This window comes from Oenanthe melanoleuca, chromosome 6, assembly GCF_029582105.1.
Source record: "Oenanthe melanoleuca isolate GR-GAL-2019-014 chromosome 6, OMel1.0, whole genome shotgun sequence".
Lineage (NCBI taxonomy): Eukaryota > Metazoa > Chordata > Aves > Passeriformes > Muscicapidae > Oenanthe > Oenanthe melanoleuca.
The window spans coordinates 3,622,642-3,649,986 of record NC_079340.1 but is presented as its reverse complement, the minus strand read 5'-3'; the positions used below and the strand labels follow the sequence as shown (position 1 = coordinate 3,649,986).

Below are 27,345 nucleotides of genomic sequence, written 5' to 3'. Positions count from 1 at the left end.
GGGGGTTGAACTGTTGGACAGACTCGGGAGCTTACTGCTTTCTGTTCTTCAGGTTTGTATTTTATTATAAGGGTGTGGGTGTAAGAGAGAGTGTAGAGCATAGAGATAAGAGAAAGGGGTGAGAGCAAGAGAGCAATTTCTCATTTACAATACAATAAGTATTCTTCTATGATGAATATTCTAATTTTCAATAACCAATCTAATTTCAACAACCAATTACTAATTTCCTAATATTTGCATGCAACCTATAGAAACTACCAAATTACCATAGTTTTATGGCTTTCTCATCTTCAGACCTTCCCTGCCAGGCTTGGGACAGGACTGTTTGTTGTTTTTTTGGTATTTGTGGCATTTGGTATTATTTAAACAAAGGAGGAGACTTCAAACCTTAACATAACTATTTTTAGCATCTATGTCAAAGATTGCTAACATCTCTTTTTCATTTATTGTTTCAGAACTACTTGCTAGGCACTCATAAGATTTTTCTATTCCCTCCCCCCTGCTCACCTCTCCCAGCGTGACGTGGAGCTGGAAGATCTGCCCTTCCCCTTCCACCTGCCGGACACAGATCTTGCAGGTGAGCTCGGTGGAGGCCTGGCTGTACCTCTCCAGCGTGAAGGTGCAGTGCAGAGCCCGCTGGCTGCCACTCCAGATGTGGTAGAAGGGGATTTCCTGGGGGGCCACCAAAGCACAAGGCTCAGCAAAGGCTCCAGCAGCTCCCACGTGGAGATCCAGCCACCCCACGAGGGGCAGCAGGGCATCACAGAGAGCATCCCACCAAAAACACCCTTCCTCCTCTATCCCTTTGGGACACACCACAGCCCTGTGGAGCCTGGCTGGAGCTGGTGCCCCCAGCCTCACCTGGTACTTGGCCAGCAGTTTGCTCCTCCAGAGCGCGTGGGGGATGTCGTGGATGGAGAGGCGCAGGTTGTGGTAGCTGTCCTTGAAGGGCAGGGGCTTGGGCTCCTCCAGCAGGTACCCCCCCAGTGTCCTCTCCAGCTCCAGCACCTCCTGTGGGCAGCAGGACAGGCAGGGTGAGGCCCAGGAGAAGGGCAGGGGCTGCTCCTCTGCCCATCTCCGTGCCCAAAGCCAGCAGGAGCGGGGAGAGGAGTTGTCAAGAAGAGCCAGCAGCTGCCTCAAGCCCATGGAGAACAGATTTTGCTACTCCAGCAGAACTTGCCAGCTCATCTCATACACCAGCCCCACGTGAAACTTGAATTTCCTAATGTGAGCATCCATAAATTCCTCTGTACTCCTTGGAGAACACAAAGCTCCAGCACAAGGGTCGGGCACTCCCTTGAAGGGTGCCACTCAATCTGCTTTTAACACCATCCCTTCATCACACCAGCAGCTTTTAGGGGAAAAAACAAGTCAGTAGCCAGAGCCCTGCCTAGAGGCCCCACTTCAGTCCCAGCAGGATCCACTGGACAAGTCACAGGGAATCAAACAGCCACAGCACTGGTGGGTCCAGGCAGCCAAAGCATCTGAACTCCAGCTTCCTTTGATGCACCAGATGTTATCCACGCCACAAAACCCTTCCACAGCAGGGGGAGACATGGATCCATGCAGGATCTATAAAAAACCTGCCCATCAGCAGCCAAACCTCTCGTGTAACGCCTGCAGGAGGGGTCCCAGCAGAGGAGCTGTGCAACACCCTCCCTGTTTCCTTGGCAGAGGACGAGGAAGGACAGGCAGAGCAGTAAACACCTCATTATTTCACTGTGGTCACTTTGCAGGCAGTTGCATCAGGCTGTCTGCTCCCCAGGGCCAGGCCATCCTGAGAAGGCACCAGGCAGCACAAAGAGCTTTGGGAAGGGGATATTTACCTTCAGAGCGTCCGGCGTGTCCTCCAAGCAGTAGACCTTGAGGCTGTACTCCAGGGAGGTGCAGACACTGGGGGCAAAGATGGCCAGCTGGAGCCTCTTGATGGCTGACCTGGAGTAGGACTCCCCCACGAAGACATAGGTGCCAAGCTGGTCCAGCAGGACGTGGCAGGACTTGGCTTCCAGCTGGCAGTAGCAGGGAGTGTTGAGCGTCTCCTCATCCAGGGTCACCACTTCCTACAGGGACAGCAAGACTGAGGGTCATCCCTTCACCTCCCTTCACCCAGTGGGTTGTGCCTCTCTGCTGGCTGTGCCCTGTGCCCCCTCCTCACCTCCCAGTTTCCCTGGTGGGACTGTGTTTTCAGCTGGTAGATCCAGTCCGAGGAGGCGACGTCGGCGCAGTGGGGAATGGTCAGGACGACGGGGCGGCACAGCAGCAGCCCCGTGGGCCCGCAGCTCACTGCTGGGCTCAGCACGGTCTGCGTGCCCTCCGAGGGCAGCCTGGGGAGGGACAGGGCACACAGGTTGGCCAGGGAGCTCCCCTGGTGGCCAGCGAGGGGTGGGTGGTTGGTAGGGTGACTTACAGAGCGGTGTCAGCCTTGTTGAGCACCAGGTACATCTCGTAGAACTTGCCCTGGGGGATGGCCCCGTGGGGCACCAGCAGGCTGACCCCTGGAATGGCACACACAGGGGTCAGTCGTGGGTAGAGGGAGAAACCACCCTCCAACCCAGCCAGAGAGCACAGGGCAGCATGGAGAGGAACACCTCCAGATCACAGAAACATGGAATGCTTTGGGTTGGAAAGGATTATAAATGTCACCCATCTCCAGCCCCCTGCCTTGAGCAGGGACACCTTCCACCAGCCCAGGCTGCTCCAAGCCCTGTCCATCTTGACCATTAACATTTTGGTGGATGGGGCAGCCACAGCTTCTCTGGGACATCCCATGGCTGCACTGCTTGCAAGGATGAGCTTTTTCCTCACTGAGAAGGAAAATCCTAATCTTTGGGGGTTTTTTGCAAGGTGCCAGACCTGGCTTGATGGCAGGGAAAGACCAAGGCAAGCCTGAGGAGGCTGTAACCTCCAGCTTGAGATGTCTGGCTTGGGAACAGCTTTCTGAGCCAGGTTTGGGATAGCAAAGGGCTGCTCACGCTGCTTCAGCGGCCGCACAACCCCAACCTTTGGCTTACCTGTGCCTGGCACGGTGAGCCTTCCCCCCAGGTAGCCAAAAGTGCCGCTGGCACTGTAGCCATGCTCCCGGGGCAGGCTGAGGAGGTGCTGGGAGCCCAGACCTTTGCTCCTCACGCTGGCAAAGTGCCCGTCCCTGCTGCTGTCCCCCGGGAAGGTGCCGGCGGCAGGGACCCCCCCAAGCAGGTCGGTGCCGTCGTGCAGCCCTGGCGAGGAGGAGGAGGCGGTGGAGGAGTTGTAGACCTTGATCTTGAGGCTGGGCAGGGGGTCCAGCAGCGGGGAGTTGGTCATGGGGATCTTGTCAGAGGAGTCCTGCAGGGCGTACATGGGGCCGCGGTACACGCCGGCGCTGGCCGTCAGGTCCGGCTGCATCGACGGGTGCAGCAGCTGAGGGGTGTCTGCAGGACCAGGAAACACAGCTGGTGTGAAGGCAGCACTGGGAACAGAGTGCTGCTGCAGTGGGAGACACCCCAGAGTGGCTGGTGAGGGCTCAAAACCATCTCATCCCAAAGCCCTGCCACGGGGTTCCTTCCAGCAGAGCGGGCTGCCCTGATTCCCACCGACAACACCTGGCCTGCTCCCATGGAGCCTTCAAAACCCCAGAGAGCATCCACCCTCTCTCCTGTGACTTCCTTCCTGCCTGACCCAAGGCTGGTGAGGACCTCCACGGCTCTTACCGTGCCGGGATGTCTTGAAGTTGACGGGGTGGAACCCGCCGGTCAGAGCGGCCGAGGAGTCGGTGATGTCGGTGTCGAAATCCCGGCGCCTCCTGCGCCACACCACCACCCCCACGGCCATGAGGATCACCACGAAGACGAAGATGGCCACCACCAGCCCGGCGTACAGGGCCACGTCACCCGTGGCCTCCAGCACTGGGAGGGATTAAAGGTGCACAGGTGAGAAAAGGGGCAGTGGAACAGCACGTCGAGACACACCGTCGCTCCCCAATCCCACCACTGACTCAGGCATGGGGGGAAAGATGTGCCCTGGGCTTGCTGGAAAGGCTGGCAAGAGGATGGAAGGTGTTTCCTAAGAGCAGGAAGTCAAGAGAATGAGATGGAGGTGAAGCACCTGGCCACAGTTCCTGCAAACTCCACCTGAGCACCCAAAAACATCAGGTCTGTGCAGCTCAGGTTTATGAAGCAACCCTCACATCCTAACAGAGACAGCCCTGAGGAGCCCATTGGAGTTTTGGAGTGGATTTTAGTTGTTCCATCTTCCCACCCAGCTGCCAGGGAACCCCTACCATGGATTCAACAGAACAAAATCACAGGAACAAACAAAAAAAAAAAAAAATTAAAAATGGCCATGAAATGAGCACTTACGGTGGCTTTTGGGCTCGTTTAGAATTCTCTTATCTGTTAGGAAAAACAAAGGTAGAAAAGAAAAAGGTGAAGGTGATGATGGGGATGAGATGAAAACAGAAAGTGGGAGGTAAGCCAGCCCAGGGAGGGGAGGTGTGGGAGATCAGCATCATTCCCTGAGGCATTCCAAAAGCCAGGAGAAGCACGGTGACAAGGACATCCCTGTGTCCAGGCCCAGTCAGGGGGACACTGGTGTCACACAGCAGCAGGTGGCAGCATTGGCTGCCTCACTCACATGTAGCATCATCACAGCTTTACTTCCTCTAAACCACCTCCAGAACTCCCAGCAGTGACCCAGGGAAGGTGTTTTCACAATGTGGCCGAGAACAGCTGAGAAACCCCTCCTGCTGCCCTGGCTAACAAGAGACCCCAAACCTACAGGGTCAGGGGCACATTCAGATCCCCCAAAATTCCCATTATCTCTTCTCACAGGCAAGAAACAACTCTGGAAGGGGCGAATCTGCTTGAAAACACCTTTTAAGAAGACACAACTTAAAACTGGGGGCGGGCAGCGGCCGCTCCATCAGCTCGGAGGCGCGGCCAACAAATCTCAGCTGGAGTGCCACCGCCTCAACGTCTCCTGCGGCACGTCCCCGCGCCCTGGCCGCCCCCTGGGCACTCACTGTGCAGGCAGAGGCCGTCAGTGCAGTTCTTGGAGTCCAGCAGCACGCCGCTGCAGTCCTTGCCGCCGTTGCGGGGCGCGGGCGCGGCGCACTCGCGGCGGCGCCAGTGGGTGCACTCGGTGCTGCACGCCGACCACTTGCTCCACTCGGTCCACGCGCCGTCCACTGCGGGCAGCGCACGCACAGTCAGGGAAACCTTCCCTCCCAGCACTCCTGAAACACCAGCTTGTCCCCCAAAGCGGCTCCAAGCCCCGTCCAGCCTGGACTTTAATGCTTCCAGGGATGCAGCTTCTCTGGGTAACATGAGCCAGGGCCTCCCCACCCTCACAGGGGAGAATTCCTTCCCAATATCCCATCTAATCCTGCCCTCTGTCTGTGTGAAGCCATTCTCTGCTCTGCTGCCACTCCAAGCCATTAAATAATCTCTCTCATGTTTCTTGAAGATTCTCTTGAGGTACTGGGAGGCTGCAATTAGGTCACCTCTTGTCCAGGTTGAACAATCCCAGCAATCCCAACCACAGCCTGAGGTTGATGTTGCCAGAAATGTGTATTCTATCACCATCTATTGAAGCCAGGTGGGGTAGTGATTTCCTTCTCTCCTGGCACATATCATCTGCTAATGGGCCATCTTTAAGACAAGGTGAAGCAATCATCTTTATCTTTTCCACAGCCCATCCTCCCTCCAGGAAGATATCATCTGCTGCTGGCCCATTCAGTCCCACTGCATGACTGATAAAATTACATCATCCCACTGGGAGATGCTCCAGCCAGGGGAGGAGCCAAGCCTTTCCTACCCAGATAAAAACTGAGATTTTGGACACCAAGGGACCTTCCTTCCACTGGATTCCAGAGGAAAGCCAGACCTTTCCACATCATCCCTGGACCTTCAGAGGAAAACTGCACCTTCTCCAGGAGCACTGCTCCAGCTGAACCACATCTGCCACTGCAGGAGGATGCAGCCACCATTGAATGGGACTGTGCCAACACCCTGACTGACTGACGGGTGTCAGCTTGGATTCTGACTCTGTCAGTGTTTTTGGGATTGTTCTTTGTAATACTGCATTTGTATTTTAATTTTCCCAGTAAAGAACTGTTATTCCTAATTCCCCTATCTTTGCCTGAGAGCCCCTTAATTTCGAAATTATAAAAATAATTTGGAGGGAGGGGGTTTACATTCTCCATTTCCAAGAGAAGCTCCTGCCTTTATTGGCAGACACCTGTCATTCAAACCAGCACAGGGCACAGGCAGGTTCTGAGCGCTCCTTACCGGGGCAGAGGGTGGTGCAGGTGATTTTCTGGAAGGGCTGCCCGTCGCAGAAGGAGCCGCCGTTGAGCGGCGCGGGGTTGGTGCAGGTCCGCGTGCGCTTCTGCCAGCCCCGCCCGCAGCGGTTATTGCACGGAGACCACTCGGACCAGGTGGACCAGCCACCATTCACTGCACAGGAGATGGGCACAGTTAACCCTGGAGCCCAACCCAACCAGCTGAGCCTCGAGTTCTTACACTTTCTGTGCCCCCCCTGTTACAGCTCAGCCTCATGAACAGCAAACCACAAAACTCCCTCTTGTGTCACCAACCCATGCCTGAGATGCTCAAGACTCCTTTGGTCCTTTTTCCAGCTGGCAAATATTTTTTGTGTCCAGCCCTGAGGAGATGTTTGATTTCATAGCAAAGTTCAGCCAAGTACAGCTTCCCAGCTGCTTTGAGAGTCAGAGCAATCCATCTGGATCCACCCAGGCGAGAATGCTCAGAAACATCACCCCTACACCTCAAACCTCTCCTTAGAGCCTGTGGAAGCCATTGGAGACTCCTGCTCTGCAGATACGAGTTATCACCTAACGTAATGCACTAATTAGGAATTCCCACATTCCCCCTGGCCTGGGGGGCACTGCCAGCAGCAGAGGTGCCCTCCCGGGGCAGGGGCCGGTACCGTAGACGATGACGGCGGCCGTGGTGCTGCGGCGCTTGGCCACGATGTTCTTGGCCATGCAGGTGTAGTTGGCAGTGTCCAGCAGCCGGGCCTGCTTGATGATGAGGTTGTGGTCGATGGTGATCAGGAAGTTGGTGTCCTGGGCGGGGTCGATGATGTCCTCGTTCCTCAGCCACTCCACCTGGCAGGAAAGGAAGGGATGGGGATTAACCCATCACCGAGACCAAAGATGTCCTCAGCACTTTAACCACTGAGTGCACGACCCTGCCTCTGACTGGATTTATTTCTCCTGGAAAACTGGGCCAAACCAGGCCTGACTGGGGCAGTGTTTTGGCCAGGGATGAGACACTGTGGCTTCCTCCAACACACAGCTTCCGACAGCTGATGGAGCTGTGGGTAAGGAAAGTTCCACTGCCGTGGTAGGAAAACCCATCTGTATGATTTTCCCAGCCCTCCGCTCCCATTGGTGACCACTCCCACCCAGACAACTCACTGGGTGCCTGCTTATCAGATCTTCCCTTTGAGGTGCCCCAGAAAGTGAGGGAGAAATGTGCTGAGTGCTCCCCAAAATAAACCATTTTGAATGGGAACTGACAGGAGATCATCTGGGACGGGATGGGGTAGGAATGGGGATGGGGAATGGGGAATGGGGAATGGGGATGGGGAGGGGATGGGGATGGGGATGGGGATGGGGATGGGGATGGGGATGGGGATGCATCCCTTCAGGAGCTGCTCACCTCAGCCTGTGGGACCCCCTCGGGCGGGCGGCACTGCAGCAGCACCTCGTGCTCCAGTGGGACCTCCTTGCCCAGCGGCTCCTGATCAAAGTTCTTCCGCAGGTCTGGGAGGGGAAGGAAAAGCCAGGGGCTACCAGCCTGCAGCAGGAACAGGGCAGCCTCCAAATCTTTGGTGAGCACCTCAGCACCAAGCACCCTCAAGTCAGGAAGTGCCTCTGGCACGGACAGACAGGGCAAAATGTGCCCTGGGAGGAAGGAGCTGAAGAACCATGTCTTCCAGGATGGATTTGGGGCAGCACATGATGCTCAAGGATGAGACATTTCCTCCTTTATGTGCTTGCAAGCTTATATCCCTTCTTGTCCTTTCCTTTGGGGCTAACCTCAGCTTATCCACTGTTTCTTCATCCCTCCCAACAGAGCCCCTCGGGATGTGGGGGCAGCAGTGTCCTGCTCCAGAGCCTGGGAAGGAGCAGGAGCATCACTAGATGGTGCTGCAATCCTCTGCTTCAGCTCCCAGACCTCTCCATGAGGCTCCTGAACACTGCTCCAAAAAAACACCATGGAAGTGCCCAAGGCCAGGCTCGAGGGGGTTTGGAGCAAGCTGGTCTAGATGAAGGTGTCACCCCCCATGGCAAAGGGCTGGAATGGGCTGAGCTTTAGGGTCCCTCCCAACCCAAAACTTTCTGTGATTCTATAATTCTGTGATTTTCCCTGTTCAGACTAAACCCTTCAGCAGCACAGCTGATCCATCAGCCCTGTTTTGGATAAACATGATGGATTATTATTGCTTTAATAGCAAAATCTGTTTGGGACGGGGGGAAGCCTGGCTGTCCTCCTGCAGCTCTGCTAATGGAGCAAATTCAGATCAGGCTGACCCTCCAAAACAGCAGCTCAGGGTGGTGGCATGTGCCAGCAGGGACTCAGAGCCGCTGATTCAGACAGAGCATGCAAGGTGCCACCCACTGGATAATTATTAAGGATGATAAACCCCCGGGAAGCGCTGAGCACGCTGCTGGGCAGTGAGAAAACACCTTTTTTAAAGGAGTCTACCCCGCCCCAGCAGGCAGAAACAGAGCTGCAGGTGGGGTGGGGAGAGAAACCCAGGGTCACCCGCGGATGGGTGGTGCCAAGGTGAAGCGGGAGCGGCACTCACAGGCGATGCGGACGTAGGCGCGGCGGCTCTTGGTGGTGCCCGCCGAGCTCCAGGCCACGCACTGGCACCAGTAATCCTCCAGGCCAAAGAGCTCCTCCACCTGCTGCCGGGACACCTCGATCTGCACCTCCCGCACCAGCAGCCCTGCGCGGGACACAGCACGGGGTCAGCAGCAGGTGGGAGCAGGGAAACTGAGGCAGCGCCCGAGGGGGCGGAGAGTGCACAAAGCTGGAGGGCAGGGATGGAATCACTGCATCCCTGTCTTGGGCTGCAGTACAGGATGTGACAGAAATGTGAATTCTATCCCCATCTCATGAAGCCAGGTGGGGCAGTGACCCTTATCTGGCACATATCATCTGCTAATGGGCCATCTTTAAACCAGCTGGGCAATCATCTTTATCTTTCCCACAGCCCATCCTCCCTCCAGGAAGATATCATCTGCTGCTGGCCCATTCAGTCCCACTGCATGACTGATAAAATTCCATCATCCCACTGGGAGATGCTCCAGCCAGGGGAGGAGCCAAGCCTTTCCTACCCAGATAAAAACTGAGATTTTGGACAGCAAGTTATCCATCTTTCCACTGGATTCCAGAGGAAAGCCAGACCTTTCCACATCATCCCTGCACCTTCAGAGGAAAACTGCACCTTCTCCAGGAGCACTGCTCCAGCTGAACCACATCTGCCCCTGCAGGAGGATGCAGCCACCATTGAATGGGACTGTGCCAACACCCTGACTGACTGACGGGTGTCAGCTTGGATTCTGACTCTGGCAGGGTTTGGGATTGTTCTTTTTAATACTGCATTTCTATTTTAATTTTCCTAGTAAAGAACTGTTATTCCTAATTCCCCTATCTTTGCCTGAGAGCCCCTTAATTTCAAAATTCTAATAATTTGGAGGGAGGGGGTTTACATTCTCCATTTCCAAGAGAAGCTTCTGCCTTTAGTGGCAGACACCTGTCCTCCAAACCAGACAATCCCCCTGGAGGATGTTTTAGGGATGAAGCCAGGGCAATGGATCAATGCCTCTTTTTTCCCCCCAAGTCCAGCTGAGCAGGACCAGAATCTCTTCACCATTTCATCACCCTCCTCCTCCACCACCTCCCACATCACCAACATCCCTGTCCAGACCCCTTCCCACCCACCATGGTTTGAAGGATGCTTCCCCCAGGCTTTGTTGTGGGGAGAAACCACCCCTGTCTGTGCTACTTCAATATAAATACAAGACAAATAAAATCTTAAAGAAATCAGCCTGGCCATGGCAGGGGGGCAATGACAAAGGTGACACCACCACAGACAGGACATGGTTCCCTGGACTGCAGGATGCTGAAGCATCAGTGCCCATCACCAAGGGCAGGAGGGACTCAGGCTTTACTTTTCCTTATTTTAAGCAATACCTGCCCTTTTTTTTTTTTTTTTTTTTTCAGTTTCTATTTTAAAAAGGCCTCAATTTCACAGAGATCGAGAGCCACACGCTCCTCAGCTGTAATTTTGTTACAGCTCACTCCCAGTGCTGTGAGGAGCAATTACTGTCTCCCTGCCACCTTCCTGCAGAAGAGCTGACAAGGAAATACAATTTATTTTGTCACTATTCAGGGGATAAAAAAAAAATAAAACCACAACAAGCCAACCCCAAAAAAAAAAGGTATTTGGGCCAAGCACTTTTGGGAAATTTAGGGATTTTAAAAGGACTCAGGATGGAGACATGGCTCCAATCTATCCTGTCTATCTGGGAAGCTCTGGTGGGATGAGCACCCTGGAAAAAGTGGGAGCATCCTGCAAATGCCCTACCTCTGTCCCCACTGAAAGCACCAAAAACTGAAGGCTGAGATCATGGCACACAGGAGTGACTTCCAGGTACCCAGACAGAGCCCCTCCTCACCCAGCTGAATTATCCTCCCTGACTTGGCCTATTTTTGCTTTTTTCCACATGAAATATTTCGGATCAGACACAGCCAGAGCATTACCAAGCCAGGCTCATTCAAGACACGTCATCTTTAAAGTTCCTATTTTTTTTTCTCCTCTTCTTCTTAAAGGTCCCTTTTTTCCAAGCTTTTAACCAAGGACACTTACAAACCAACCATGTTAACCCCTGCCTTTGTGCCTGGCTCTGCCCCGTGCCCTTTCAGCTTTCCCAAAAAACGCCTGGCACTGCAAATGCAGATTTTTTTAGCACCTTGGAGCACTTTGGCTCCAGTTTTCCTGCCAGGCAGGTTTCACATGCACGGCATCACCTGCAGGAGCTGTCAGTTCACTCCCTGAGAGCAGCAATGCCATCTCTGGAGCCTGGATGAAGGAGGTGTGTGCTGCTTCCTTCCCAAACTGCCAGCACACAGCAGACTGCAGCCTGAGAGGGAGATGCTGGACCAAAGCAAAGGAGTTCCCACAGCAACAGGTTGCCCAGATGGATGCTCCATCCCTGGGAGTGTTCCAGGCCAGGTTGGATGGGGTTTGGAACAAGCTGGGCTAGTGGAGGGTGTCCTTGCCCATGGGAGGGTTGGACTAGATCATCTTTAAGTTCCAACCCAAACCACCCCACAGGTCTATGAAATAGAGTGTTTGTTTCCACACATCACTAAGGCATGAGAACCCCCTCCTGCAGAGAAATGAGTCCTAACAGCAATCAGACAAATTAACAAGGGGGGGATTCCACCCAGGGCTGGGCCACACTGCTCAGATCAACATCCCACCAGAGCTGGGAGTCCCTGGCTGTGAATGTTGGAAAGCTGGGAGGGTGACAAGGCAGCAACCATGCTCCCTCCTTGTCCTGGTTCCATGATCTTCCCCTAAGCATCCTCCACTGCAGCGTGCAGGGCACGCAGACCTTTGGCTCAACCCACTGTGGCCAGATGTTATAAATAAATTTAAAACCCCTTGGCAAAGGCTGCTCGGTCACTGACCAGCACTGACTCTGCCCTAGAGTGGTGAGAGTCCCAAATCTGGCCTCTGCAAGAGCTGGGAGGTGGAGATGCACCCAAAAGAGAGGAACAGAGTGTGCCCTGCCCCTGTCAGGCTCCAGAGAAGCAAAGGGACATCTCTGGGCATCTCTGACTATTCTTCCTCTAGAGGAAAAACACCCCATGAATGGCTAAAGCAGCTTTAGGAGGAAAGGCTGAAAAAGCTGCAGAGGAAAGGAAGGATTTTCCCTTTACTGAGATGCACTCAGATCAGCTCATGGCTACTACAGGCTGGAGAGCAAGAGGCACCAGGGAAGGGCAAGGCAGTGGAAAAATCACAGGGACAAGGGGAGATTCTGCAAAAATACTGGGGGCTCCTCCAGGCTGGTGAAGTCTCTCCTCTAAGCCCAGCCTGCCTTCCAAAGCCAACACCACTGCAGTTCAAAAGGCTGCCTTGATTTAAAACCCTCCACGTGCTCAGGGATCTGCAGATCCTACAGGGGAAATTACTGCTTTCCTCCACCCCTGATCAGCCACAGGTACCCAAACAGGTGCAGAAGAACTGGGTGCTGAGCTAGAGCACCCCAATCTTAGCAAATCTGCTTGATGACACGATATATCCAACCCCACACCTTGTTCTTGTTGCCAGGATGTTTCAAGGCATGGACCAAGCAGCTCTGCAGAGCCCAATCCCATGGAGCAAGACCCCCCCTAAAATGCCTAAGCCACCTTCTCACCCTGCTCCAGGCAGCCAGAGGCTGACTTATCCTCTGAGGCAGAAAAGAGCTCATTTGCCATCAACAGGCATTTCAAATCCTACCTGCAATTGCTCTCATTACCCATTAAACACTTAATCCCTCTGCGAACCTGCATAAGCTGCCAGCCTTTGCCACCCCTCCTGGCAATGACTCCTACATGTTGATTAGGCATTTTGCAGGAGAGCAGTCCTTTTTTTTTTTTTTTTTTTTTTTTTTAATCAGATTTAAACATGCTGCCTTCAAAATCCCTTTTAAGAACCCCAAGTCCTGCACGAGGATAAGCATGAAATCAGGCTTGGGGTGACTTCCCCAGGATTCTGGGGGGGATGTGGTGGCCACAGCACCATCATGATGTGTAAGAGCCCAAAAGGGGGATGTGGGACTCCAGAATGGCTCTTTAAAATGTTGTTTATTGTATCCAGATGATGCAGCAATTCACAGGTAGTGGGTAACAAAAGCCCAGCCCACAGCTGGTCTGAAGCCACTCTAGTTCTGGTTACAATACATTCTACACTTTTCTTTGCTGAGCATCCTAACACATAACAACCAATCAATACTTTTACTATATTCATGTTACTATTTTCCAATCACAAAATCTTAGCATGTTACATTTTAAGCTACAAGTTGTTTTTCAGTTTTCTGGCAGTGGAAAATTTGGAGACCTTTCTTTCTACTTGCAACATGGCATTTTTTGTTTGCTCATAAAAACTTTTTGCTTGGTAAAAACATCTTTTGTTTGAGGTAGATTTATCCTTTGCTCTGAGCTATAAACCCCTTCCAACTTACATACTAACATACCTTTGGATTTTAGTCATGCAGTAAGACTGGCTCAGCAATTCTTTCCTCCTATATCAAAACTTGCTACCATTTCTATTCCTTCTTCAGATTCTACATTCAAAGATCTTTCTGTGAGAACTTCCTGTCAAATACTTATCCTTCCCAAAAATGGAGCTTTCACCAGGGGTCTGGGAAGTCTGCCTGGAGGAGAACTATCAGCAGTGTGGATGTGCCTTGGGTTGCAATACAGGATATGACCAAAAGTTTGCATTCTATCACCATCTGCTGAAGTGGGTGGGGCAGTGACCCTGATCTCCTGGCACATATTATCTGCTAATGGGCCATCTTTAAACCAGCTGGGCAATCATCTTTATCTTTCCCACAGCCCATCCTCCCTCCAGGAAGATATCATCTGCTGCTGGCCCATTCAGTCCCACTGCATGACTGATAAAATTCCATCATCCCACTGGGAGATGCTCCAGCCAGGGGAGCAGCCAAGCCTTTCCTACCCAGATAAAAACTGAGATTTTGGACAGCAAGTTATCCATCTTTCCACTGGATTCCAGAGGAAAGCCAGACCTTTCCACATCATCCCTGGAGCTTCAGAGGAAACTGCACCTTCTCCAGGAGCACTGCTCCAGCTGAACCACATCTGCCACTGCAGGAGGATGCAGCCACCATTGAATGGGACTGTGCCAACACCCTGACTGACTGACGGGTGTCAGCTTGGATTCTGACTCTGGCAGTGTTTTGAGATTGTTCTGTGGAATATTGTATTTCTATTTTAATTTTCCTAGTAAAGAACTGTTATTCCTAATTCCCCTATCTTTGCCTGAGAGCCCCTTAATTTCAAAATTACAATAATTTGCAGGAAGGGGGTTTACATTCTCCATTTCCAAGACAAGCTCCTGCCTTTATTGGCAGACACCTGTCCTTCCAAACCAGTTCAGGATGTGGCAAGAGGGAAAAGCAGCGAGAGAGGGAAGCCAGAGGGACAGCTTTGCTCACCGGTGACCTCGTCCAGGCTCTCCTTGGTGACGTGGTCGTTCTGGTTGACCCACTCGCCGTTGCACTTGAAGTAGATCTGCGTGGCGGGGTTGGCGCGGCACAGCAGCTCCACGGGCTTGTTCTTGACGATGTAGGCGTCCTGCGGCTCCAGCAGGAAGTGCGGCAGCGTCTCGGCCGGCGCCGACGGGAAGGAGTCGGGCAGCACGTCGCTGTACTCCAGCCCTGCCAGCACACCCAGAGGTCAGGAGGTGCCCCACATCCCCATCCCACTGATCCCTCCAACAACAGCAGCGGAGGGTGCGCGGAAAAGCAAAAAGAGGGTTCCCAAAAAACAGCAAAGCGCACACACAGAATTGTGTTGATCATCGAGATCATCCGACTCATGTCCTGACACCTCAACTAAACCATGGCCACATCCAATCCTAGGATGATCGTGATGACTCCACCACCTCCCCCTGGGCAGATCATTCCAGTATTTTATCACTCTTTCCATAAAAGCTTTTTTCCTGATATCAAACTTGTATTTCCCTTGGTGCAACTTAAAACTGTGTCCTCTCCTTCTGTCAGTGCTGCCTGGAGACCCTGCAAACCCCTGTGGGATCAGTCCTATATGGTCATACCCTGAGCCCAAAGCCTGGGTGATCTCCCCCAGGCAAAAAGCAAAACAAAGCCAGGACCAGGGATAATGATGAGGACACAGAGATTCTCCAAAGGGAGCTGCTGTCTCCCGCCCCAAGCCTTCTCCTCACAGCCCTGAGGAATGCACAGGCATGCCCCGAGCAAAATGCTGGCAGGGCTCATGCTGGGAATGCTGACCGTACCCCCAGCACAAATCTCAGACACCCACACCTTCACTGGAGCTGCTTTTGGGATCTCACACCCTGCCAACACCTGGATTTCAGCATCACCCAACAGGTGAGAAGCTGTTTCCAGCCCAGCCACCTCCAGAGAACGTCACCCAAAGGTGCCACCAGGATTCACACTATCCCAGAAAACGGTAGTCTATGCCCCGGGGAGCTCCATATTCCTGCTTGTTCACTTTCAAAAACCATCTAAATCCAAAAAACAACTGGAGGTCGTGGCCTGGCTCAGGCCAGGCCAAGAAAAATCTTGGGGAGTGGTGAGCAGCTCAGTGCTCACACAGGAACGTTATCCCTTGGGAATGGGAGCCTCAGGGTGGCTCATTCCCAGCAGCAGCTTGGGAAGATGCCCTGACTGAAGCTGAGCATCATCTGCAGGAGACTTGTTTCCAGCCCATTGAGATCAAGCCCAAATATCACAGGAGTAATAAAAACCCCCACAGAGGTGCACAGGGATGCTGCTGCTTAACCTGTTGTTCCTGGGAATCTCACTAGCAGTCAGGTCACATCTCCAGGCTTTTATTTTCACTCAAAGGAGTTATGAGCTTTTCCTCCTCCTCTCTTCCACCAGCCAGAGCTGTGATTCTCAACTCCAGGCACTGCAGTGTGCAGGAAAACAGTAAATATCCCCAGCCCTGTGATAACATCTCCACAGCTGGCAGGGAAAAGAAAGGAGCCCACTCCCTTCATCACCCTTGGCAAGGAGTGGTGCTGCACAGAGAGAATCAGAATCCCAAGCTGGGAGGAGGAGGAGGAGGAGGAGAAAGAGGAGGAAGAGGAAAAAAGAATATATATTATCAGATGCGTCAAGAAAACAAGATGACCGAGTTTCCTCCTGAGCAAAAATCAGTGAGGGGAAAAAAAAAAAAATTGCACCAGGTCAGTCGTTTAAAATCCATTTAGGAAAATTGACTTTCCATTTCCATTTAACACAGCACTAAGGGAGAGCGGTAGGACATTTGTCATAATCCATTAACTGCTCTTTTGGAAACAATGAATTAAACTCCGGGCTAATTTCTCTCTCTCTCTCTCTCTGGCTGACTCTTCCCCACCTCTCAGCTGATGGTTATTTCCTCCCCCATCTCATTTGCAGACCTGTAATTTTCCCAGGCCCTGTGGCAGGCAGGGAATGCCAAGGTGTGGGACCCCCAGGTTGCTCCCTGCTCCCCTCTCCTGCTCAGCAGCAAACACCCCCTTTTTTTCCCCCCACCCTTTCAATTTTTCATCCACTGGGTTGTTGTTTTGTTGGTTGTGTGCTGGTTTGGTTGTTTTTTTTGTTCCACGGCACGGCTCTAAATTCGCTGGCAGGAGATAATCGAACTGGCAACAGAGGCAGCCAACAAAACTTCACTCATGGGCTGCTGTGCAAACCTCCCTGATGTGATGCTCCCTGCATCCCTGTGGCAAAGCCAGACCTGAGCTTGGCAGCTGGGAATGGGCAGGGGTATCCTAAAGAGCCAGTTTTGGGAAGGATGCTCCCCATGGAGGTGACACCCCGAAATGCACATGGCCCTGATCCAAAACTGCAACCCAGGAGGAGAGATCCCTCTCCAAGAGCCAACACCAAGGATCTGTTTTCTCCCACCTCATCACCACTTTGGTGATGCTAAACAAGGCTTGAGGTCATCCAAGAGGAGCTGGGAGGGGATGAGTCACGGCCGGATGGGGAGGAAAATGCCGGATTTGTGACTCACAGGGATCATCTGCAATGGGAGCCACCTCAGACCCCCCAGAACAAGGTTTGGGGCTGAGACACTCCTGGTGACACCAAAAATCCCATCCAGACCCTGCTCCAAGAGGGAGTCTGCCCAAATAAATGCTTCGAGGTTCTTCTCCACACGGGCACAGTGATTTTGGGGATGAGAGCAGGGAACAGGATGGTGTCACCAGCCAGATCCAACATCTGCTTTTGGTGGCTGCAAAAACCTGCTGGGTTGAAGGTTTGAACCCAGAAGACCTGAACCTTTCAAGCAAGAAGCACGCTGGGAAAGTTAAAATCCTGCAAACTCACAACAGCTGAGAGATCTTTTGTTTCTGGCCAGGAAAGATCTGGGGCCAAAAAAGCAGCTCTAACAGGAGACAGGGCGAAAGGATGATGGGTTTTTCATGGCAGCCTCACAACTGGAGCTCCAACCCCACAGATCCCCCAGATAGGAGCAAATCAAGGGGGAGGGTGAATTTTTCCATTCAGAAATTAGCTGGGAAAAAAACCATTTGCAGCTGGGCAGGGCGTTTTCCTCCAGCACGCTATTTAAACACACTGGGGAAGAATTAAGGCATAGGAACAACAGGGATTTGGGATGAGAAAAGGGAGGAGAGCCATGCTGGGCACATTTATCATCAGCCATCAAGCCAGCCTTTCATCCCTGCTCCCAACGCCCGGCCACCCGCTGCATGGGAAACCTCTCGCTCTGCCTGCACTCATGGGGGCCCCCCAAAAAAATCCCCACACATGGCTGCTTGTGCAGGAACAACTGCTGCTGCTGTGTGCCCTGACTGCCCAGCAACAACTGGAAAATTAAAAAAAAAATGAAAAATAAAAGGCACTTTCCCAGTGTGCAGCACCATCACCTCCAGAGAGGCAACAGCGGCTCCGGTCCCAGCCCAGGTGACAACTGTGGCACAGTGACAGCAGCAGCAGCAGGCACAGGAGCTGCTTCTGCATGGGAAGGCAGGAAAGGAGCCCTGCACAGCCAGGATTTCCAGTCCTGCAATCACACCAGCAATAAAACTCCCGGCAGTGACAAACTAATAAATATTTGAGAGCGCGCTCCGCTGCCTGTAATCATCTCCCTGGCAGACGTCTGCAGGGGGTTCCCATCTGCTGGCTTCCCTCCTTCCTGCTGGAGCTGGGTGCCTGCTTCCCAGATCTCTCCTGGGGTTTTTTTTGAGGAGTCCCAGGCTGTCACCATCCCACAGTCTCACACTACTTGGGGCACGGTGTTACGGGGGGCAGCTCGACCCACGGGACCAAATCCTGAAGCCTTGGGGATGAGTGTAGTAGGAGCAAGGAGAGGAAAAGGGAGGAGGGGAACAGGCACTTCTTTTCCTCTCCACATCCCTCATCACACATTTTAATCTGCTGGGGCTGAGCTGGATTATCTGCAGCATCTGTTCCCCGGGGGGTGATGTGCAGATGTTTGCTGCCAGCGTTTGCAACTTGTCAAGATCCTTGACCCCAAACCCACCCCAGCCCCAAAAAGGGAGCAGCACCAGAGCCAGGATCCAGCCTTAACCCCACCTCCATCACCCCAAAAACACCCAAAAAAAGCCCAGGTGGCAAAACCTCCCCAGGCAGCAATGGCTGAGCAAACCTCCCCAGGAAAGCGTTAAAATCCTCCCTCCTGCAATTGTTATCCCTCCAAATATTTGGAAGATTACAGGAGCATTAGTGGCTGCCCATCACCCAGGGCCACCAGCATCCCTCCTCCCGGCACCAGGCAGGCAGGGATGCAATGTAAGGATGCAGGGATTAGGCTGGGATGCCTGGGTTTCTCCTGCTAAATCTCACTGGATGCTTTAACCCCTTCTGTCTCCACCTCTCCACGTCCCTGCCTGCCTCAGGGCAGGCACTGGCTCCTGGGAATAGTTAAACCTGCCAGGTGGGTTAAAATCCTCCTGTAAAAATGAAAAAAAAAAAAAAAATAATATATATGACAGCTTATCTCCAGCACCACAGGAGGAGTAATCCCCCTTCCCAATCCCCCAGCAGGGATGGGAATGGCTCTGGCTCCAGAGAGAGATGGAGGAGATGCTCCAGCCACCAGCCTGGCTCAGGAGGTGTCTGAAAGGCTGGAGCAGGGCTGTCCCCATGCCCCAAACCCCCCCTCCAGGCAGAAATGTATGAGCAGGCTCATTTAGAGATTAGTGCTGTTGCCATTTCAACTCCAGGAAATTTTGATGCTGGAGCCATGGCATGGCTCCCTGCCATTCCAGAATCCCTGCAGGGGGACACCAAGGCATCCTACAACATTCCCTGAGCTCAGGGGGAAGCAGCATCACCAGTCCTATTCCCATGGGACAGCTTTGTGTCCAGGGATAACAAACACCCAAACTGCTGCCCACAAAATCCTGGGATTGCCAGAGCCAGGCTGGGAAGTGCTGACGAATGTGAGATGCAGGGAATGTACCAGGTCCCCAGGGCTGCAGCTGGCTGATGTAACCCCCGGCCTCATTAACTCACCGTGGCTCATTAACCTCTCCCTCCCGGGATGGCACAGCCCCAGGCTGCCAGCAGAAGCCACAAAACCGAGCCTGGAACCTTTCAGGATGGCCAGCAGCCGAGTTAATTGGGGTTCAAAGTGAAAAGGGGGAGTTTGTGGAAGGAGGAAGCTGGGGCTGCCCCATCCCTGGATGGAGCTTGGAGCATCACCCAGCCCCGAGCCAGCCCTATCCCTCCATCCCAGCTCCTCCCAGAGCCCACCCAGCCCGAGAGGGACGGACAGACAGACAGACAGGCATTTCCCAGCGGGTCAGAAGTCCCTCCTGTCCCTCCTGCTCGGCGACAGGCAAACTTCATAATTAGAGAGCATTCCTCCCCAGCCTGGGTAATGAGGGGGTGCACCCAGCCAGCCCTAATTACACCCTTGGAAAAAAAAAAAGCAGATTCCTCCTCTCCCAGCTCAAGGAAGAGCCTGCAGCTGGCCTCCCTCTCTGGGTACCTTTATCAAACCAGGACTGGATGGGGACAGGGAAAGGAATGAAGAAAGCAAAGTGTGTGCTGAGAAAATGCTGGGAAGGAGGAGCTGGGCAGCCCCACTGATGTTTCTGCATGGAATGGCATCAAAACTCACCTCAGTTATATAAATAAATATAAAAACAAATCAACTTTTTAGCTAAATCCTCAGGTCAGGTTTTTGCAGAGCTCCCATAAGGGGGGCACAGTATCCCTGTGCATCCCACTGCAGCATCCTTGGGATCTGCCACAGCCTCACTGAGAGAATCCCAAATTCCAACCATCCCCAATCCCCAGAGGAGAAACACCCAGGCTCTGGCAGCACCTGGGAGCTGGAAAGGGAGAGATTTATCTCGCTGATTCTGCATTACCCTGGAGTATTTATGGAGCCACTACTCTTTTGTTTATCTTTATGATTATGATAATCAAAGGCGAAGCCTCCTGAGAAGTGTAAACAGCTGAGATCCCTTATGGTACAAATCTCTTCATTTTTCATTATGTGGATTTACAGCACGACACAGGCAGATTGGAGCAAATTGTTCCTCATTTCTGGTTTGAGCAGAGCCACGAGTTGCACGGGTCCTCATAAATACCCACGGAAAAGAGAGTGAATAAAAATCAAAAAAAAAAAAAAAAAAAAAGAAAGGAAGAAAAAGGAGGAGGAATTATGTAGCAAATCCCTGTTACACTCTATTGTGCTGGCTTCTTTTGTGCTGTTTTATACATTCCCTTCAGGGAAGCAGTTCTGTTGGAAAACTATCTCCAAATTTCATCTAGCTCTTGTGACGGGCACTTCCCTTTGTGCTATTTTAATTCCATTGTCACGCTCCTCTTGTCGAGTTTGCTCTGTTTACTGAGCTACAACGTTGCTTTTTAATGGATATAATAATTATATGAACTTTTTATTTATTTGCTTTGGCCCATGAAAGGAAAGTGCCAGCAGCAGAGGAGGTGGCAACGCTGTTTATTCACATGGACGGCGTGTGCCGGGCTCCTGTGGTGAAAAGAATAATCATTGCAACAAGAAAAGGGAGAAGGGAGAAGAAAAACGAGGAACAAACAGGGACTTGTTGTCCCTGCTTAACGCCAGAAAGTCAAAAGAATCGTTAATTATCCTTCAAGCTGCAGCAAAGCAACTGGAAGCTGTGAAAAAAGCGGAGAAGGAAAGAAAAAAAAATTTAAAAATAAATAAAAAGGGGTCTCCTGTTGGACTGAGCACTGCAGTTTGGAAAATGCTAACTCTGGGAGAAAGAAAGTCAACAGTTTTGCAGACAGAGAGTGATTTCCCCTTCACCCAAATTACATACATATTTCAAAATGCAAATTCCCCAGCGTTCCCCTTGAGAGTGCAACTTTCAGGCTGTTTTGCAATGGGTGGGTTTTCTTTTTTTTTTTTTCTCCCTGAACATGCAAATCTGGAGGCGACTGCCTTGGCTTTGGGCACGAAAAGTGACTTTAAAGCAGCAGCAGGGCTGTGAACCAGCCAGTGCCCCTTGGGAAGAGAGGGATGCTCTGCATCCCACAGGCTGGAGAGGAGCAGGTTTCACCCATCATCAAGGTGAGGACAACCCAGCCAGGCCCTCTAAAAGTGGGTTTGGTAGTGCTGGGTGGTGGCACTTCAGTTCTAAAATCCAGAGAAGGTGACCCTAAGGAAGCTGGGCACAAGCCCAGCAAAGTAAAGCAAAAAGTTTAGGCAGCACAGAAGGGAACAGCACTACAAAAAAAAAAAAAAAGAGAAAGCTGGAAAGGTCGTGTTTGGTTTTGGGATTTTTTTTCCTCCATCCTTTTTGTCCTTCTCTCACCCACTCTCTCTCCTCCTGGGAAGCCAAAGCTGGCTGGAAGGATGCTCCCTGCCAGCTGCTGCCCTACTTTTCCTGATGTGTTTCCCACTCTTCTCCTTTGTTCCCCCCTCTTCTCCCACAGCTCGCTCGGTGCAGGCGTGGGCTGGGAGTGGCAGTGCCCTGGTACCTGCAGCTCCCTGTGCTGGGCTCCTGCCAGCACCATCCCCTGCAGGATCCCCTCCTTCCAATATCTCCTTCCTCCAGGATCACCTCCTTCCAATATCTCCTTCCTCAAGGATCCCCTTCCTCCAGGATTCCTTCCCACCAGGATCCTCTCCCTCCAGGATCACCTCTCTCCAATATCACCTCCCTCCAGGATCCCCTCCTTCCAATATAACCTCTAGCCAGCATCACCTCCATCCAGTATCACCTCCCTTTAGGATCCCTCCCTCCAATATTCTCTCCCTCCAGGATCACCTCCGTCCAGGATCCCTCCAGATCTCTTCCCTCCAGGACCACCTCCCTCCAAATCCCTTCCCTCCAGGATCCCCTCCCTCCAGATCCCTTTCCTCCAATATTCTTTCCCTCCAGATCCCTTCCCTCCAGGATTCTGTCCCTCCAGATCCCTTCCCTCCAGGATTCTGTCCCTCCAGATCCCTTCCCTCCAGGATTCTCTCCCTCCAGATCCTTTCCCTCTAGGATCCCTTCCCTCCAATATTGTCTCCCTCCAGATCCCCTCCTTCCAGGATCCCCTCCCTCCAGGATCCACTCCCTCCAGATCCCTTCCCTTCAACATTCTTTCCCTCCAGATCCCTTCCCTCCAATATTCTTTCCCTCCAGATCCCTTCCCTCCAGGATCCACTCCCTCCAGAATCCTTCCCTGCAATATCACTTCCCTCCAGGATCCTCTTCTTCCAATATTCTTTCCCTCCAGGATCCTTTCCCTCCATATCCCTTCCCTCCAGGATCTCTTCCCTCCAGGATCCTCTCCCTCCAAAATCCCTTCTCTCCAGGATCACCTCCCTCCAAATCCTTTCCCTCCAGGATCTTTCCCTTCAGATCCCTTCCCTCCAGGATTCTCTCTCTCCAAAATCCCTTCTCTCCAAGATTCTCTCCCTCCAAATCTCTTCCCTCCAGGATCCTCTCCCTCCAAATCCCTTCCCTCCAGGATTCTCTCTCTCTCCAAAATCCCTTCCCTCCAAAATCCCTTCCCTCCAGGATCCCTCCCACTCCCAGCACAGTCCAGCTCAGCCGCGCTGCCCTGAATTCGTTCCAATCACCGCCTTATTGTCATTTAATCACCCAAAAAACAACACGAGGAAAGGTTCCACCCCGAGCCTCCGACTCCCCATTAATTCAGCTGGGGGAGGGACATCATAGGAGAGGCTGATTAAGGTCCCTTTATTAAACAGTCTTTAAAGTTGCCCTTAATCTTTCAGATTTGTTGCTACGATAAAAAAATAAATAAATAAATAAAAATTAAAGCAACCTGACAACAACAAAATAACCACCACAAATGGAGGCTGGAAATATTTTGCTTTTTGTTGTCCTTTCTCTGCCCTTTTCTTCCCTTCTCGTTTTACTGCAGGGACAAACAGAAGGAAAAAAAAAAAAAAACGGGGGGAGGGGGAGAAACAGGGATAGAAAAAGATTTAAGGAAATAAAAAAAAAAAATAATCCCTGCTGATGCTGAATGTCGAATATTAAGATTTTTCTCTCTCTCCCCCTGCTTTCAGCTATATCCTTATTAAAGAATAAGCCCCCAAACCATCAGTGAGACTAGACAAGGCTTCCCCATCCCCTTTTCTGTGCCAGGATTTGATGCCTGAAGCCAGGAGCAGGTGGGATGGAGGGCAGGCACCTGGCACAGAGAGAGGTGGCAAAAGGATTTTAGCAATTACCTGGATGAGTTTTACTCCTTTCCCTCTAACCCCTGCAGCCAGCTGGGCTCCCTCACACCTGCTTGAACACAGAGCAAAAGAGCTGTGGTTTGATAAAACTGTGAGGTTTTGGGGTTTTTGGGTTTTTTTCTGGCATCACTGCCTCCCCATCCAGAGAGGGAGCAGGAGCACAGAAGGAAATCCCTACAAAATAAAACAAAACCTTTTCCCCTCAGGCTCTTCCATGGAGGTGGTTCAGGAGTTTCCTAGAGTTGTTTGGCACCCTCCTCCCCTCTCTCCCTCTCAATAATCTCAATACCACAGGACCCCACAGGTTTCTTCCTTTCTCACCATTGGGAATTTCCACCTTTTCTTCTCTGGACAGAGCCCGTGTTCCCACATCCCCCAGCTTCTCTTTCCTCCCTTTGTCCTCTGGCACACACATCCCTGCCCTGGTGCACCAAACTAAACCCCCAAACTCCTTTTTGTCCTTTTTGCCCCAATTTTGGGGGTGGGACTCCAGCTGCAAGCATCCCTGCTGGTGCTGTGACCTGTGTCCAACACTTCCCACCTTCCTCTCCCTCTCCTGGTGCCACAAGACCCCCCCAGGTGTTGCTAAAAATTGACTTTAAGAATGCACAACAGTGCCAAGTGAAGTGAAGTTTGGGATGTTGAACTGAGCATCTCCAAAAGGCACAGCAGGATTCCTGCAGGGCTCAGAGGGATGTGCAGCCAGACAGAGGGACCAGAGTGATGCAGAAAGCTCTGAGGGGAGCAGGGGCAAAGGAAAAAAAAAAAAAAAAAAAAAAAAAACATGGAAAAAAATGGCAAGGGGTTTGGAAAATCCCTTGAAGGCTCCTTGCAATCCAAACCACTCCATGCTACCATGATGTCCACCATCATTTTTCAGCTAAAAGTGAAAAAAAAAATCCCAAACACCTCCATCCCAAGGAGAAGAGACCCCAGAGCCCACAGCAGGGGTCCCTCCCAGGCTGGGAGGTGTAAGGAAACATCCCTGCTTCCAGGAAAATGCACTGCAGCCCACAGGGACCCATTACACTAACAGAGTGTCCATTCAGCCTGATATATAAATTACTAATGTAAATTAATGGATAATTGAAGCCCTTTAGTCCTAAATATTTAAATTATTTAACAGGCAATTAAGAGTGAAGCAGAAAGAAAAGAGGAAAAGGGGCCTTAACCCCAACAGGCAGGAAAAAAAAAATTATAAATGAAGTGTGAGGAGAGCAGAAAGAGCTGAACTTACACATTTTAAAGCAAAGCTTTATTTTCAAAGGTTCATTTTGTTTGAGCCAGGCTGGTGTTACAGTGGATGGCCCCAGATCCAAAACAATAGTTTTAGATTTTTTTTTTTTTTTCCACTTTGTGATTTGCAGTGAGTTTCCCACCCTCAGGTGTCCTAACAATACAGCAAGGAACACATCCAGGCTGAGAAACACGGTGTTTCCTCCTCCAGCCTCCATCCCAAACCAGCCAGGAATATTCCCAGGGCTCCTCTGGGAGCTGGAAGAAGCCAGAAGGAAAAAAAAGTCCGTGGGGAGAAGACGTCATGTGGGAAAAAAAAATAGGATTTGAACAAAAGCAATGTGTGTGCTCAGGGACAGCACTGAGGGCAGGGGGGGACTGAGACAATAGTGAATAGACTCCAGATTATATCCTGAACTGGCAGCCCCACGGGAACAGGCTTAGAAAAACCCTTTTTATTTTGTTTGCAGTCCAAAACAAACAAGTACATAAAGAGCTAAATGTGGAGAAGCCAGACAGGAAGTGAGCAACATCTGGGAAACATCTGGCTGTGCTGCACAGCTCTGGGTACCTGCTCCTGCTGCTCCCAGCCAGGGGAGGCCCCCAAAACCTCTGCTCCAAAAGGGGGAAAGGATGCCCTGAGCAGCACAGGGCCACAGGAACCTCTGAGAAGGGCTCTGAGCATTTAGGATGCCCCAAACAGTGCAAGGGATCTGAATATTCCTCTGAGCATCACAGGCAACTCCCAAAAAGGGCTCTGAGCATGTCAGGACACTCCCAAAAACAGCTCTGAGCATCTCAGGACACCCCCTGAGCATTGCAGACCATCCCTGAACAGAGCTTTGAGCCTGAGCAGTGCAGGATACCCTGATCCAGGGCTCTGAGCATCTCAGGACACTCCCAAAAAGAGCTTTAAGCATCTCAGGACACTCCCAAAAACAGCTCTGAGCATCTCAGGACACTCCCAAAAAGAGCTCTAAGCATCTCAGGACAGAGATGAGCATTGCAGAACATCCCTTGAACAGGGCTTTGAGCCTGAGGAGTGCAGGATACCCTGATCCAGGGCTCTGAGAATCTCAGGACACTCCCAAAAAGGGCTCTGAGCATCTCAGGGCACCCTCTGAGCATTGCAGAACATTCCCTGAATAGAGCTTTGAGCCTGAGCAGTGCAGGATACCCTGATCCAGGGCTCTGAGCACCACAGGCCAGCCCTGGGAAAGGTTCTGAGCATTAAATGACACCCTGAGAATATCAGAAATCCCTAATCCAGGGCTCTGAGCAGTGCAGGAGGAGGGCAGCTGGCACCAGGACACTCTTTGCCAGCCCTAAGAGATGCCCCACATCCTTCCCCAGAGGGGAGAGGAGCTGCTGGAGGGATTTTCCTCCTCCTGCTTCTCATCTCCTGCTCTTTCCCCTCCCAGAGCCCTGTGGGAGAGGCTCCCAGCAGTGCCCCAGACCTGGGGAGGCTGCAGGGCCTGATGCTTGGGAAGGCTCCAGCCAGGCTGGCTGGGCAGGATCCTGGGGAACTCCCTGGATGTGAGCTGCCAGCCCACATCTTCCCTCTCCACTCACCCCCAGCCAGCCTGGGGGCAAGGAAAGGGGGTTGCAGAGACCCCAGAGAGCTCTCAGGTAGCAGGGGAAGGTGTTGGGGGGGAAAAGAGCAGCCAGGATTGCTTCTGCCTCTCAACTCCAGCTGCTTTTCCAGCCAGGAAATGCAAACAGCCACACTCAGAACACCTGGAGCTGCTCCCTCACTGCTGCACCACACAAGGACACATCATTTGGGGTGTCAGCTGGCCTGGACATGGATTATCTCCCTTTGGAAGAGCCCAGACACGATGTAGGGGGAAGCATTAGGGATGAAGATGGGAGAAAAACAGGGAGAAAAAAAATAAAATAGTCACAAAATGGTTTGGCTTGGACTTTAAAGAGCATCTCATTCCAGCTCCCTGCCAAGGGCAGGGTCACCTTCCATGAAATACCAGAGGAGGAAGGACAGAGTTTGGAAAGGGAAACAAGCAAGGCACATCATTAAAGGAAAAAAATTACCCAGCAGGCTGGCAAGGTTAAAAAAAGCAAAAACACTGGGACACAGAAGGATAGGGAGACCTAATTAAAGAAGCCTCACCCAGAACATGCCACCAGCAGAAAGCATCTGATGTGTCAGGGGCAGAGTGTCCCATCCTGTGTCACTGCAGCAAAGGGCACAGCTCCCAAAGCCCTGCAGCACGTTTTGCTCCCTCATTTCTGGCCATTCCTGCACCAGCTGGTGCCCACCTGTAGCCCTTCTTTATTTATTTGTTGTGTGATTACTTTAAGAACAGCTACAGGAGCTGCCCAGAGGAGTGAGGAGCAGGAGGTGCTGGCAGCACTAACCCATCCCCATCTCCACAGCTGGATCTGGCCCAGCCCAGGGGCAGAGCAGCTCCTGGAGGTGTCTGAACACATCCAGGCTGGGGAGAGGAGGGTGATGCACAGGAACCCACCAGAGCCAGGCTGCCTGTTCCCACCATCCCCTTTTCCTTCCCAGTTCCCAGCCTAAATCAGGCTTTGGGGAGGAAGTGAATGAAAAGCAGAGCTGGTTACAAAGAACAATACCATGACTCAATCTGCTTCTTTTACCTCGATTGTA

The 27,345-nt window shown here is 52.0% G+C and overlaps 1 protein-coding gene across 3 annotated transcripts in view; it reads right to left on the bottom strand.

Moving 5' to 3' along the window:
• Positions 1 to 27,345, bottom strand: part of UNC5B (unc-5 netrin receptor B) — a 132,962-nt gene that overhangs the window by 86,648 nt on the left and 18,969 nt on the right. For 2 of the 3 annotated variants that reach the window (XR_008840875.1, XM_056495623.1), the window contains exons 2-15: positions 14,252 to 14,473; positions 8,815 to 8,958; positions 7,662 to 7,765; positions 6,925 to 7,105; positions 6,264 to 6,431; positions 4,997 to 5,161; positions 4,335 to 4,367; positions 3,687 to 3,881; positions 3,012 to 3,407; positions 2,408 to 2,495; positions 2,156 to 2,324; positions 1,827 to 2,060; positions 862 to 1,011; positions 508 to 672 (exon numbers count right to left, since the gene is read on the bottom strand). Coding sequence is in view for 2 of the 3 variants with exons in the window: in XM_056495623.1 (XP_056351598.1) it covers positions 508 to 672; positions 862 to 1,011; positions 1,827 to 2,060; positions 2,156 to 2,324; positions 2,408 to 2,495; positions 3,012 to 3,407; positions 3,687 to 3,881; positions 4,335 to 4,367; positions 4,997 to 5,161; positions 6,264 to 6,431; positions 6,925 to 7,105; positions 7,662 to 7,765; positions 8,815 to 8,958; positions 14,252 to 14,473 (2,414 nt within the window). In the remaining variant the exon portion in view is untranslated. The remainder of the gene's footprint in view (positions 1 to 507; positions 673 to 861; positions 1,012 to 1,826; positions 2,061 to 2,155; positions 2,325 to 2,407; positions 2,496 to 3,011; positions 3,408 to 3,686; positions 3,882 to 4,334; positions 4,368 to 4,996; positions 5,162 to 6,263; positions 6,432 to 6,924; positions 7,106 to 7,661; positions 7,766 to 8,814; positions 8,959 to 14,251; positions 14,474 to 27,345) is intronic. The other variant, XM_056495624.1, reaches the window with a different exon arrangement.